Source organism: Gambusia affinis, linkage group LG23, assembly GCF_019740435.1.
Source record: "Gambusia affinis linkage group LG23, SWU_Gaff_1.0, whole genome shotgun sequence".
NCBI lineage: Eukaryota > Metazoa > Chordata > Actinopteri > Cyprinodontiformes > Poeciliidae > Gambusia > Gambusia affinis.
In genome coordinates, this window is record NC_057890.1 from 1,386,830 (window position 1) to 1,402,151 (window position 15,322).

Genomic DNA, 15,322 nt, shown 5'->3' on the forward strand with positions numbered 1-15,322 from the left:
CGAAGTAAAAAACAAAACAAAACAACAAACAAGCAAAAAAGAAAAAAACTGGAAACATACATACATAAGCCGCACCGGGCTATAAGCCGCTGATTTCTCCACCGCTCTCGGTTTTTCACAAGTCTGCTGTATTTATTAAGGACACAGGTAACTAACTGAAGATGAATACAGAAACCAAAGAGTATAGATATTTTTTCATAAGCGTATTTGTCAGCCTGCCTCTTTATAATTGAATTGTAGGTCATTTCAGATTTTGGTATAACTTTTCTTCAGGTTAACTTGGAGCTATTATAGTTATGAGTTAATTTTCTAAAGTACAGAAAAGTTATTATTAGGGAAGCTCAAATGTGAAAAATTGGACTGATGTTGATATGAGATAGTAACACTGCTGTCATGTTAGATTCACCAATGCTTTACTGTATCTTTTTTTGATCCGATTACTCGATTAATCGTAAGAATAATCGATAGATTACTCATTTACTAAAATATTTGTTTACAACAGCCTAAATCAGGATACCTAGCAGCATTTCAGTATAGATTTAATGGGATCAGGAACAGGGAGTCTAGTTGTTTTTTAGAGCTTAAATGCAATCACTGATCATTGTAATTTGCTGAGAGGTATTTATGAACAGACTGAGTTCAAACACAAAGGATTAAACTCGTAGTTATGGTAACAAAACAATCTTATTATTAACATTATTTGCACTTTTACAAAGTAAACTTTCCAGCTCCTTAAAATCTTAAATTGAAATGGTAAACAATTTAAAGCACTTTAATTTATCTATGATGAAACCATTAAATCAAATTTAACAACACTGATATTCTCAATGAACAAATGTTACATTTCTATATATCTGTGGTTTGTGTTAAAATGTAACCGTTTATGGGGCCCCTGAAATCCTGGGGGCCTTAAGCAGCTGCTTGGTTCAATTATGCCTTGGGCTCTAAATGTGATCAGCATTACAGAGTGTTTTATGTATTATTTATTTTTATTTTATTTTTTAAGACTCTAGTTGTGTGTTCAAGCATTGTCAACAATGTCTTCCACAAACATAACTACCTAGTAATAGTTTTAAAAGCAAAAGCAAAATTGAAAGCAAAATTTCTGGAACTCTGGGTGTGGATATGTGTGTGAACAGATTGCACTCTAAACACAATCAGCATTTACACAATCTGAAGCATCTTGATGGGTTTCATGTCACAGTTTTAAGCACAAGATCAACCAATGTCAAGATCAAACTGCAGTGACCATCATTCTCAGAGCACAGCTCAACGATGGAAGTGTGGTCTGTCTGTCTGTCTGTCTGTCTCTGTGTGTGTGTGTGTGTGTGTGTGTGTGTGTGTGTGTGTGTGTGTCTTAGTGCTGCTGCAGACAGCGCCTCACACACACAAGTACACAAACCAAACACTCAGTCTTCCTGCTTTCCACGCAAGCACAGGGGGACAATCTGGATTCTCGCTTTAAACACAAATCTCCCTGGAGTCCTCTCCCCAGCTTCCTGTTTCGGCCTCAAACCATAAATCCAATTGGCTACTGGGTGCTCAACAAAGGACGAATCGCTGTCAAAACACACAGGCATGCTGTAGAATTTCTCAAGAGACTCTTGCAGGAGGACAACACCCTGGCAACTTTGGACTCTCCTCCACCCACAGGCAGCAATGATGGCTCCAAAATCCACTGCTGAGATATTTGTACTTTGGCTGAGCACAATGTAAGCAGCAACATGATGCTTCAGTGGCACAAAACAAACGCAGAGAGGCTCTGACCCCCAGGCGACAGCTCAGCATCTCATGGCAGGCGTGAACAGGTTACTGGTTTGAGGTTTACCAAGGTTTCAAACAGCTACAAACCACTATAATGTTCCCAATTACCACTCCCTTATCTTAAAGTCTTTATTGAGCACTGAGGCAGCAGAGATTCCTACACCTGGCAGAAACACAGCACTGCCCCTCCCACACCTGCTGCTGCACATGTTGGTCAGCTGGCTGAGGTAAGGATACTACTGCAAGCTGGGAAATGTAAAAAAAAAACATCACACAGGTATTTGTTCTTTCTTTTTTTTTTTTTTTGCTTAATTTTGTTTCAATATTAAAGTAATGAATAAATATAATTTTTTTGTATTTGATGAATGAAACAAATGTAGAAACTTTCATAATTTTTTTAGTCGATAATTTTTAGCAGGCTGTAATGCGATGCACTTTCTCTGGGTTTAATCAAAATTAGTTTATGATATATGGCTGGTTCTACTGTGATAGCAATAAAAGTGACAAGAAAAATATTTCTGACTTCTTATCACATAAACGTGATTTGCATCACTAAATTACTATTTATTGAACAAACAGTGGCGAAAATACAATATTTAACAATCCCAACAATACGCACATTTCAGGTTTCTTTTAAAAACCTTATCTGGAATTCTTGTGACAACAATAAATCTAAATTCTTATGAGAAATTTATCACAATAAATGATAAACGATTTTATAAATGCCCACCCCTTGTTTAGGAATATATGCTGCGACTTATTAATGACCAAGAGACAAAATAGTTATCCAAATCTATTTCTATTTAAAAACCCGCAATATAAATTTTTCAATTCCAGTCAATAGTTTTCAATTCAGCTCCAACTCACAACAAAAAATGTCTCCAATCACTTTTCAAGGAGAAGAATTTTAAAAATGTAAATACAATTGAATGATACAACAACGTTAATAGTCAACTGAGCTCATTCCAAGTTAATGCTAGTTATCAAACCAGGTCTCTGACTGGTAGCATTCACTCCATCTGGACAGGTAACAGGTGCACTGTGTGTGTCGTCAAGTTTGCCGTAATTCCTCATGCAAACGGCGACAGTACAAAGGAAAACTCCCCTGATAGGTTTAATAAGCAATACTTAATAGCAATCAATATGTTTAATTATTTCAGAAACAGTAGGAATAAAATGATTGTTTAAGAAATAAGAAACATTTTCACATTTTTGTCTTTTGGAACTGTGGGATAGGCTACAGGAAAATGTCATACAATCTGATGCCTAGCTGTTAGCTTTGCCAATTATCATTATCAGACAGGAACATTAGTCTAATGAAATGAAAGAATGAGCAGAGGAAGTTGTGTTCCTGTTGGTAGCTGTGCCACAGTGCAGCAGCGGAGTGATGATGACGTCAGCTGTGAAGCTGTCAGCGCCTACACATGTAAAACATTCCGCTGGATGACAATCAGCAACCACAGTCACACACAATGACTGGGACAGGATGGCTGAAATATTGAGGCACAAGCGGAAACTCAACTGAACGGACAAAATTCCTCGTATTCTTAGAATCAAGGTCAGCTCCCTCTTGAAGCTCCTTTCCCGTAGCCAGGCGTTTTCTCACCGCTATGAACCACTTTCACTAGTTTGTGCTTTTTTTTTTTACCCAAGAATAAGATTTGAAGAAAGTGAACGTATATCTGACAGGAAAAAGGAAGCAGCAAAAAAATGGCTTCAGGTCTCTGAAGAGCGTGGGCTGTACACACAGACAAGAGCTTTCTATGAAAACTGGAGCCTAGAGGAGAACTAAAACCAGGAGCTATTTCTGAGACAACAGGAGCCATGAGGAGGGTGTTGGTGCTGCTGTCTGGACAGATGATGTTACCCTGGATACCTGGTGATCCAGAGAGGGTTCTGGTTATTATACCAGAAAGCGTTTTACTGTGAACTTGATTCTCCCTGGGTACTGAGTTCACTATTACTTCTTTGATGTTTCATTTAATTAGACTGAAAGAATTGAAAGCAAATCTGTTCGTTTTTCCTTCTACTGCAGCTCAGTGTCACTCCAATCGTTGTTCGTTTTCAGGGTAACATGACTGATTATTTAGGCCTGCATACATGCTTTCCTGCATGATTATCAGCTGTGTAACATGGTTTTGTGAGTTTTCCCTGAGCTAAAAATAGTCAGCAGTGGATTGGTGGGGTGATGCATGCAGATGTGACAGCTACGGATTGGTTCCTGAAGATTTATTTCATTTGTTAATGTTCCTATATATAAAACTGGGCAAAACAACATTCTGTCACATTGACAACTAAATAATTATTTGTTATTTTTAACAAATGAGAATTAAAAAAAAAGCATCAACAATTCTAAACATCTCACTGTGTCAGAAATGCAGGTATTACTTTTCACTTACATTATCGATGAGTGTTTTCATCATTCAACTCAAAATATGATCAGGAACAGTGTTCTTATCTTTGTCCAGACTCATAAGAACTTATATGTGTATTATAAGCCGGGAGCGTCCCTGTTATAAACAGGGAGTGAAGTGGAGAGTGTGGGGTCACAATAAAACCGCTGGCATCTCCATGAGGTGGCCGTCACGGCTGCACCGTCACGGCTGCACCGTCACGGCTGCACACCGTCACGGCTGCACACCGTCACGGCTGCACACCGTCACGGCTGCACACCGTCACGGCTGCACCGTCACGGCTGCACCGTCACGGCTGCACCCCTGAAGTTATTAAACAGTGATCTGTGTTAAAATTGTAGCTTTTATGTCTAAGCAGCTGCTTAGTTCATTTATGCCTTGGGCAGGCTAGATTGGGATTTAGCAGAAGAGCAAGGTTTTCTTCAGAAAACTTGCTAGCCTGGTGGTTGGGTGCTTGGCAGTCATTCAGCCCTTGGTCCACTGAGTTTTTGAGCTAAAAAAAATATTTAAAGTTGACAGAAAATTTGAAAATAGCACTTCATATTTATGTGCTATTGGAAGATTAATATCTGAAGACCAATAAACAAGTCTTATCAAATGCAAACATTTAAATAAATAAGCAATGCTTAGCCTGGCAGAGCACAAGGAAAGCCTGGTGGCCCACCAGGCTTATGATACACTGAGGGAAACCCTGGAGGTCCAAAACATGGATATTTATTTTAATTGCATTTATTTTTTTTTATTGTTCTTGGTTTGTTGTTTTTAAGATTCTATAGTTGTGTGCTTAACTATTGCTATCAATGTCTTTCAGTAACATGTAAATTACCTGGTAGTAGTTTTACATTTCCTGCCAACTAAACATTTCATAACAGAAAAACATGGCGGCCCGACCACCAGCAAGGAAACAAACCCCTCGGTGTGTGTTCATCTAATTTCTACCTGTTCATTTAGGAGTGACTTGTAGTCAAAACAATGGCTGGAAAAAAACCTGAGGTGTGTTTTGGAAGAAAACACCTCAGAATATCAAAATATTACAAAAACAAACAAAGATATTGTCTATTTCAAATCATTTCTCTTTTCTTTTCCTCCTCTGCTAAAACACAGCTGAGGTATTCTTCAGCAGCTCTAAACATTTCATCAACCTTACACTGCAGTCTATGAGTCAAAGTATAAAATGACAGAAGAGTAGAACACCTGTGTTCTACTCAAACAACAAATCTTGGCAAACTACCAATTAGTAATTTTAGCTTCAGGCACTTTGTTCACTTTTAAAGCAGCATTAAAAGAAGGTTTCTCCCTGCCACAGCACTGAATGCAGCGATTATCGGCTGTTAGAGGATTTTTTTTTGCGCCACCATTTATTAACTATACATTTATACCAAAAGCCTATACGTTTATGAATTTAAGAAGAAATTAGCATATTTATTCCCCTTTAAGTAGAATATTCTTAAGTTGAAAACAAGTCTAAGTAAGTGACAACATGAATCAACATGTCAGAGCTCAAAGGAAACCAGAAATCCATGTTCAGCTCAAATCTGTCACCAAGACTACAGAATATATTTCTAATTCTGTCTCATTCCAATATTATATTAGCTGATTTTATGTGTACTACATGTTCATGTTTTATATGCCAATAAAATATATATTATGTGTACACATATTTATCACTTAAACAAATAAACAATAAAGCAATTTATTTATTTTTCTATGTGTTGGATTTTTTGATCTGGGATCTGAGTCCAAATTTCAGATCATGAGCTCGCTAGGTGGTATGATGATAGAAAATTCTCAAATCTTTGAATATTTAAGGGCGCTAATCTTTAGAATGTTACAAAAATATTTTGAAACCCATTAAAAAACTGGATCTGCATGCAACACAGGAAGCTGATTTATTGCCTAAGCAGCAGCTGTGAATGAGGCTGGAATGAACACAATGTTTCTTTATCTTTACAGTATCTGCATAGGCTGCTAACATTCTAGCAGAACAATATTAGAAAGTCATGTGAAAGCACTATTACTGTTGAATATTGGGATGGTGACATCTTTGTTTCACCTCATTTCAATGTTTCCATGTTCCTCTGTGACCTCACATTGTGGCTGCTGTCATCTGTATCAGGAAGTCAGACTAACAGAATCAATACATGATCAACTATTATATCAATGGGAATATAATACTCAACAAATCTTGCATACAGTCTTACTATATTCACTTTGCACACAAATCAAGTCATGACAACATATTTGCAGTATGTTGCACCTCCTCAATTGAGACATTCAATAAAGTTGCTGAATATTGAATGTTTTCCCAAAATAGTGCAGCCCTGTGTGTGTCAGTATTTCAAGTAAAAAAAAAAAAGAAAAGGCAGACGGGCAGCTGGTGGCTGAACAACAGAGACAGCTTCCATAAACATGGGCTGTAGGTCTCTATGGAAAGGTTCAGGGTAAAGATCCAGACCTTCAGAACTTCCCTCTTTTCTCTCCAAACATTTCCTGTCTACACCTTCAAAGTGAAAAGTGCCACAAGAACAAGAGATAAATGCAAAAACAGAAGGTAAGTTTTTTTATCCACCAGCCTCAAAAAGCAGCTGACAGGTCAATGGCACACTGCAGCGTAAGGAGAAACACCTGATGGAAGACCACCAGTCAGTGATTGGCTTACTGGAGACTTTAACTTTAATAACTAGAAGAGGCAGAACATGTCTAAAAAAGAGCAACAGATTGGCAGTCTCATGTTAAAAGTACCTGCTGGAGATCCTTCATGAAGCTCAGAAACAAGGTTATCAGTCTGTCTACTGCCTTGAACAATACATGTCATATTTTCAAAGCAAAATACCAAAAGGTGGGTCAAAGTATGTGTGAAGTCCTTTTTTTAAAATCCTGGTTAATATTTTGGGAGCATGCTTTCACAGTTAAAATACCAGCATGTTCCATCTGTTCCATCATGAACAAACATAATATAGACATGCCCTGATCTACCTTTGCATAAATGTACATATAAGTATCAACAGGTCCAGACATATTCTGATCATCTGATCAGGCCTTTTCCCACTGCTTTTTGTCCTGGTGTTGAGGCAACGCTGAATAAACCACAGCCAACGTCAACATCTACAGATACAATCTGCCCTCACAGCTTCAATTGTATTTATATCTGCAATGAGAATTAAATGGAAGGCCTCAGAATGACTCTATGTATTCACATCCTCGTCAGATTCAGAGATGCTAAACGTGAATCCATGCTATGAATTTATGGTACTTAAATAATCAAATAATACTTAGAAGCTCACCTGTTTTGTTTTATTTTTCAATATTGATATTTCGTACTACGATATTGTAAAAAAATTAATTTGAATATATTGTGCAGCTGTATTTTATTTGTTGACATATTTTCCACAAATCTACATTGTGTTCTCTTATTAAGCTCCAGTGTTCTGCTGCAGTCATACAAAATGCAAAACACAATTTGAAATTGGATTAACAACAGACGAAAATTAAGAGAGAGAAGGAAAAAAATAAAAAATAAAATCGGCATAATACAAAAACTCCATACTGTGATGTCACTAGAAGGGCTTGTGTTTAGGTTTGTATTTTTCTTGTCTTGATTAGATCATTTTTTAGAACGAAACAGCAAAACAAATGACTCCAACCTGTACAAGTGACATTCTACATCTAAATAAAGTGAGTTTGACTGATTTCATAACCAGTAGCTGTAAACTTCTAAAGCAAAATCAGCCACATTATGCCATGCAGCCTCACAGGACCAACGCTGGAGTCGGTGGCTGGGCTGAGTTTCTGTAACTCATGTCTGATCCAAGCACCATTTCTCCACGTTGCGTCTGACACTGACAGCAGATCGGTTCGGTCTGATCTCCACATCACACAAAACTCCCTGCAACTACAGATGAACCACAACATAACTCTGCGATCTAGAAACCTAACAGCGAGTGCAGCAAGTCGAAACACTGAGGCAGCAGCAGCACAATGCCAACGATCATCATCAACCATAAGTGTTGTGTTTTACAGGCTCTGAAAGCTGTTCTCCATTAAGGACACTGGGGCTTTTAAAGCATGCTTCCCAGATGCCTTTAACAGGCTCGCTTTACTTGAATGCTCACTGCATTCAAGCTGAGTAGAACAGGAAGGAAAGTTTCTGCAGCGCTTGCAGTGTCCACCTTAGAACATCCTGTGTTCAGCCCCTTCTGTAACAACTACAGCATAAGAGGCAACACGTCACTTCATGCAACCAAGAAAGTGATGCTTGTTGCTGTTGCATCACCTTGATAAAAGCCAGTCCCTCTGCCTGGTTTTAGCCACAGGGGGACTTGTCATGTTACAATCTGCCACTTAATAAATCATAAGAAAAACTCCACTCCAATGGAAACTTCTAACCATGTTACAAGTTGCATTCTTCCATGGGATGGGCGAGCTGAATATTTCATGATTAAACGGTCCATTATACTGCTAAGATCTAGGCCAAGGCTAAGACTGAATGAAGGGAGGGGGGCTCAGATAACGGTCCAAGCCCCGTCCCAACGCAAGGGAGCAGAGCTCTGGCGCGGGAGGGCGGTCAGGGAGGGGCCAAGCCATCTAGGTTAATCCACACAAACACATACAAAGAAAACAATAAGCAACTCCGACAAGAAGAAGCATCGATTTCTATAAGTTTTTGTGCTGGGGGTGACTGCAGTAGCGGGTTGCTGTCTGCAGCAGCACTGAAAGCTTCCAACAGTTTGATTCGAGCGTTTCTTTCTGAAAGTGCCCTGCTGTTTGTGAAGTGCCCAAAGTGATGCTTGTAAAGACAAACAGCTGGGAAATTGCAAATAAATGCGAAGCAAGTTATATTCAACTCTACAGCTAGGCAATTGTTAGCTCTTAGCAAATGAAGATACCTCAAGTTTACAGAAAACAATAATGGCTGTTTTAGCAATGATAGAGGCTGTTTCAAGGCAAAGTCTTCCAGCAGAGCTGTGATTTCAGTGGCTTCTCCCGTCAGAAATGCGTGTCAACACTTGACAGCGTCGCACTGAAGTACGCTAATCCCCCTGAGGCCTCCGAGTCCCCGGCCTCAATTTGACGGCTTATGCTGCTGACAGCGCCTAATATTGGTCAGCTGTAAATGGCGTACAGGCCGGTCCCCGCCTCCTTACCCGCCTCCTATTTACTCACAGCTAATAATACGGCGTTAAAGCTAACAGGGCTGGCTAACTGGAGCACCAACCTCGGTTGTCGAGATCGTAACCGACCACAACAAAGTAGTCCGCGAGCCTGGCCATGTTCAGAGCTCAGGGCGACAGGCCGTTCTCACTGAATCTTCTGGTTTCTGGGCCGTCAATAGTCCATTTACGTGCTGCCGGCGATAGAAACATCCTGAGAGACAGTAGCATCCTTCCAGCTGCACTCCGCCGCCATACTGTCAATTTGCCTTGCCCCGACAGCCGAGAGCCGTGCGCCTGCGCACTGAGGGACTACTAGGGAGGGGCTGTTCTGCAAGAATGTCCCATGTGGGGAGCCGAACCAATTAAGAGACCAAAAGTCTGACCAAAGCCTATGATTAAACCGGTTCAGCTTCAACTAGGCCAGCGATGCAGAGGTGAGGGGTAATGTCAGTTTTCAGAGCCTCTAAATAAAGAGAACCCGTAAACGATAAGACAACGCAAGTTTATTTGTATAGCTTTATTCACAATTCTCTTAAGGAAAAAAAAGTTCATGACAATTAGATTAGATTAACAACAATTCAGAGTAACTCATTTATTTGGCACATTTAAGGAAATAAAATGCTAAATGCAGATTTGTAACAAATAAATTGACAAGAAATTAGAAATACAGTCTAAAGATTTAATTTTTGACCTTTTGTGTAAATCTGCAATAATCTAATGTTTTCAGTCCTGAATAATCAGCTTCTGCCATCCTTAGGTTTTTCCTGTTTTGGTTCAAGCGCAGAGGGGTGTTGAAACTAAAGAACTGAAACTTCATCTCAAGTAGTTTATAAAGAGGTCCACAACTGCATTGTGAAGTACTTTTGTCAATGTGGAAAAACCCAAACTTAGTCATACCTCAAAATAAAAGCAAGCCTTCATAGCCAGGCTACAGAGAGCCACCATCTCTTCCGCTGAAATCCTGGTTAAGATAACATCATAAAGATAGGGACACTTTATTCTAAAAGTTAAATGAAGAGGAAAAAACCCAAAGTATTTAAATGGATAAATACATAATAGGGACTTTACATATTTCACATTTATGTCAATAAAATCCTTTAAAAATTAAATCATGCCAACAAAAATCCAATACAATTCATAACAAATAACAGGCCATTTGCACATTTTAAGAAATCCATTGGAAATATAAAGAAATAGAAATATCTTATTTTAAAGCTAATTCCAAGACAGTTTTTACTCTTTGAACATTCATTAGTATTTTTTATTAAAATACTGATGAATATTATTTGAAAGTTAATGTATTTCAGTAACTCAGTTCACTGAAATACAATGAACTGTATCTCAGTGTTGCTAATTGACCTCTAGCAGCATTTTTTGAAAATAACTAAAAATTTGCTTGGCTTTTTGCTCAGGAACAACTGAAGTTGTGTAATGTTCTTAAAAACTGGAGTTGCACTCATGGATGTGTAGATAACATTAGAGTGGGGTGAGAGGAAGGCCTCATGGCTCATATCCATGTGACCTGTCCTTGGCTGTCAGCTTTGTTATAAATTCAGGAGATATCCCACACTTCCTGCATCTGACCTTTGATCCAGAACACTTGCACACTTACACTCTGGTTACAAACAATCCCCAGTTTTAGATACCAAGCTTTTCATAAATGCTTTCCCCCCCTACTGATCACTAAAAACTCCACAATGTCTGTTTTTGTCACATTTATCTGTAATTGAGGGTTCAGTGGTTAAAAAAAATTGACCATTATTTAAGAAATGCAACCAATGCTGCACTAGCAGGAGATAACATCCACTGTAACTGGTTTTCATATTATAGTGGCAAGTCTTGGTGAAGTAATTGGAGCTTCTCACCCTCAGCCTGCACCAAATGTAGCAAGTTGTTGTTTGTAGAATAAACACCAACAAACCCTAATTCATCATGTATTTTTACTAATAACACAGAGATAAAGGCAAAACAGTAAAATGCGTGTGCTGGCTGCTTTTTTAAATGATAATTGTACATAGTTGTGTTTAAAAATGCATATCCTGTTCTAAGTCTGTGACAATGCTTTAGTTTCTCATATTTTTAAAAGGGGTAAAAAATTAAATCCAGTAAGATGTACAGACAAATTTTTCTGCACAACTCTGTTCAAGTCCCAAACCCACATTTAGTTGGGTTTGTGACTGGACTGGGCAATTTCAGATTGCTAATGTAATTTTAGATGGTCTTACTTTTGACTCTTGAATAGAGCTAACCTGGTCTTTGCCTGCCTGTTCAATTCCGCTCAAAATAATTCTCACTTACAGCACAGTGTGGGCTCTCTCCTCTTCACTTGGATTCTCTCTGGTAGGTTAAATCAGTAAACACCAGGAGAAGTTGTGAACAATAAAGTAGATTTTTTGCTCTGTTTTAGAATCGTAGTCTGAATGTAGTTTTAGTGATGGCAAAAATATGTTTATTACATTAAAATTGTCCCCATGTCGTGACAGTTTATTATGAGACAGATTATCTGTGAAAAGATCTCCCCCCAGTGCTCCCATTGCTCTCTGAAGAAGTGCACCACTCACTGTCATAAGCAACCAATTAGAGCTAGAAGGCGTGTCTTGATGCTGTCAAACAACTCCTGTATGTGCTGCTAAATGTGCTAATGTTTGAGAAATAACTTGTTTAATAAGATGTTTATCTGTCGTCATCGATGGCTGTGATAACTAGCCTGAACATCCACTGCAGCCTCTGTTGTGATGAACCAGAGCAGAAAGAAACGGGAGGGTATGAGCAGCACATATGCATGATTGACAGCATTCAGACCCTCCTCCCAGCTCTGATTGGTTGTTTCTGTCAGAGCAGTATATTTGGTCTGGACAACAGTTAGAAGGCAGAGGAGCTTCAATTTTTCACAGATCATTTGTGTCATATAGTACACAAATGATCTGTGTCATGGTTTTCTCCTGGTGTTTACTGATTTTTAAAAATATGCAAACAAATGTATTAGTTATAAAAGTTATACAGTGCTGCTTTAAAAGGCAATTTTTAAATGGTAATATTAAACTAAATGATTTGCACAACTCCTAACTTTGTGTTCAACATAATTGTCAGCCTAGATTTTAATTGAAGGACTAGAAATTCTAATAAATATTCAACCATCTTCCTAACAGTAAGCAGCTACAGTCGCTCTGGTCATCTACTATTTATATATCATCTTTTTCTGACTGATTTCATTTCCAGGAATCAAAGAAAAGAAAGCTTCTCTATTCTGCCCATCATTGATTCTTCAGGCTTTATAGTCATAAAGCATGCAATCAGAGCATGAACTCGCTGTCAGCAGGATGCAGCAGTCATGTGACTTCCTGTAGACTAACCAACAGACAGGAAGTGGTTTGAAGGCCTAATGCACATCATATCTCTAAATAGGCTAGTTCAAGCAGCCATCAGGTGAAACATATCTCCTGAAAATGCATTCACGTTCCAGAAAATGGTGTATTTTTCCTCAACTATGACTAAGAGAGACTTCATAGATATATTTTAATTTCTTTGTTGCACCTTTTGTCTGCACAGATGCAATTAGATCATATGTTGTGTTATATAATGTGTCATGTAAAAACGGTGATATATCTTAGTGTGGTGACTAAAGCTTTTCAGCATCAGCCCACACAATCAATACCGCAACTTGCTGTTATTACAAGAAACTCCATGAAAGTGTTGATCGCCCCATGTAAGGAGAGACATTAGAGAGAAATATACAGGAAGTGTTGGTTGTCTCTTTGGCATTATCAAATGATAGCTAAGCTTAAAATCATAGGCCCTATTCTTTAGATTTTTAAAAGTACCTTTTCAATGCAATATTTGCGGACACCCATTTTGGTCAAACATCCAGAGCTGAGGTCTGGACTTTGACTAGGCTATCGTAACACCCTGATCCCTCCCACCCTGCTCCCTCCCACCCTGATTTTTTTATTTTCAGTCTTTACGTTGTGAATTTGCTGTAGTGTTTGGATGAACATGTTTGGGCCAAGCATCAGGTCTTATGATCTCTTGTTTGGACATTTAACCTTAATAATTTTCTGTTTTGATCAATTCTTTCTTGTTTGTTTTCTTACATCTTGCCGTTTAAGTTCATTCTTTGTGTCGATTCAGCTCCTCTCATTATTTGTGTTCTGGATCTATTGGAGCAGTACTTATTTCTGTTGCTACTCAGGTTTTATTTCAAATGTAATTACTGAGATTATTTGGGCGGACTTTTTTGAATGGGTATTTATTTTTTACCAATAGGCATTACATGATCAATTAGACCTTCTTGTATTGAATATTAACATTGTAACTTTCGGTGCCATAATTAGAAATAAACTGGGTTGTTTTCAATTAGGTCTGAATTTGATGAGAATCTACAGCATTGTAAAAATATTTCTGTGATTTATGGTTACAAATACATCAAAATTCTGTCAACCTATTCTAATGTATGTTAGAGACAGGGTTTTTTTTCTTTTTTACAGTGTGGAAAAAACTGGATGGACATGAACTGTATTTAGATGGAATTGGATTTTGTTTCACTGTATATCAATTCGACTTGCAAACTGTCCTGAGACTTAATCAGTTGTGACTAAGAAAAAACTAAACTGTTTGAATCTGCATTATATGGACATGATGCGACCTAGTTTTCTTATAGAAATTTCTCAGAATTTACATTGTGTTTTAAATAGATGGAAGGTGAATAAACAGAAATGTGCAGAACCGGTTTGTATTTGCAGTTGTTGCTAATAGCCTCCATCTCCAGTGTCAGCCCTTCTCTCCTGCTCATCTTTCTCACAGTGAAATCTAATCCCTCATTTGTGCACAACACTGTCCTGATAGTTTTCTGCTCTCACTCATACTTGTGTTAAGCCATTCCAAACAAACCTATCTGGATAATATCTAAAATAATGTCAATAGAACTTACTGAAGCTGCCAAGCCAACAATTCACAAGATAATAGTAGGAAAGTGATTCTTCACATGGATGTAATGTTTGGAGTAGGAGAAACTATTTTTAAATGCAAGACATTAGGACGAGATACAGCTTCTACTTGTTGGAATACACAAAGAATTTGTGTTTATTTCTTTTTATGTTATCCTCATCCAGCTGCAGCACCAAGTGTCTCCTGCTAGTGCAACATGAGGTTCACTAGGGGGCAGCAAGTATCAGACTACAACAGAGCGGCTTCTGTTGCTGTGAAGCAGGTCTGCAAAAAAAATGCCACGAAGACGAGCACTAAATGATTAAAACAAAAATGATTTGAGGATCGCAAGATGGATATTTTTTACCCAACTGTTTTATTTGGATTTGATATTATAGTTACACAGGTGTATTGATGTAAAACATGATCAAGAACATTTTTTCTTTAGGAAATTTCACTTAAAAACTGAAATCCATATAAAGATTTGTTACACAGAGTTCAAGCATTTATTTCTGTTCATTTTTGGGATTTATTTGGGTTTCAGATATTACAAACCAAAAACTCTGCCTTGGGTTTCAGCAGAAAATAAGAATATTACATGATACAAACAAGAAATTAAAACAAATAAAAACCAAATTGAACGTGATCATTTTAAATCATGAGTATGTTACAGCTTGGGCGTGCTGTGGTGGCGTAGGGGATAGCGCCACCCACATTTGGAGGTCCTCAGTCCTCGACGCAGCGGTCGCGGGTTCGATTCCCGGACCCGGCCGACCTTTGCCGCATGTCTTCCCCCTTTCCTGTCAGCCTACTTTCGAATAAAGGACTCTAGAGCCCACAAAATACCCCCTGGCGGGGAAAAAAAAAAAGAGTATGTTACAGCCCAGTGGGGAAGACTTCCTGATGCAAAGGAAACATCAGGCGAGTATTTTCAGTATGGGCCACACTTCTCTATTAAAATTCTCTTCTCATTGTTGTCTTATGTAAAGTCAGTTTTTTTTAAAAGCTGAATTTTGGGTTTTTATTTGCCCTAAGCCAAAATCATCAAAACCGACAGAAACATAAAGC

General features: G+C 38.3%; 1 protein-coding gene across 7 annotated transcripts in view; it reads right to left on the reverse strand.

The window, feature by feature from the left end:
- Window positions 1-9,673, reverse strand: part of sbf1 (SET binding factor 1) — a 57,401-nt gene extending 47,728 nt beyond the window's left edge. For all 7 annotated transcript variants that reach the window (XM_044107623.1, XM_044107622.1, XM_044107621.1 and 4 more), the window contains exon 1: window positions 9,394-9,673. In XM_044107623.1, the coding sequence (XP_043963558.1) occupies window positions 9,394-9,448 (55 nt within the window). In that variant the 5' untranslated portion in view covers window positions 9,449-9,673. The remainder of the gene's footprint in view (window positions 1-9,393) is intronic.
- Window positions 9,674-15,322: the final 5,649 nt, after the last annotated feature.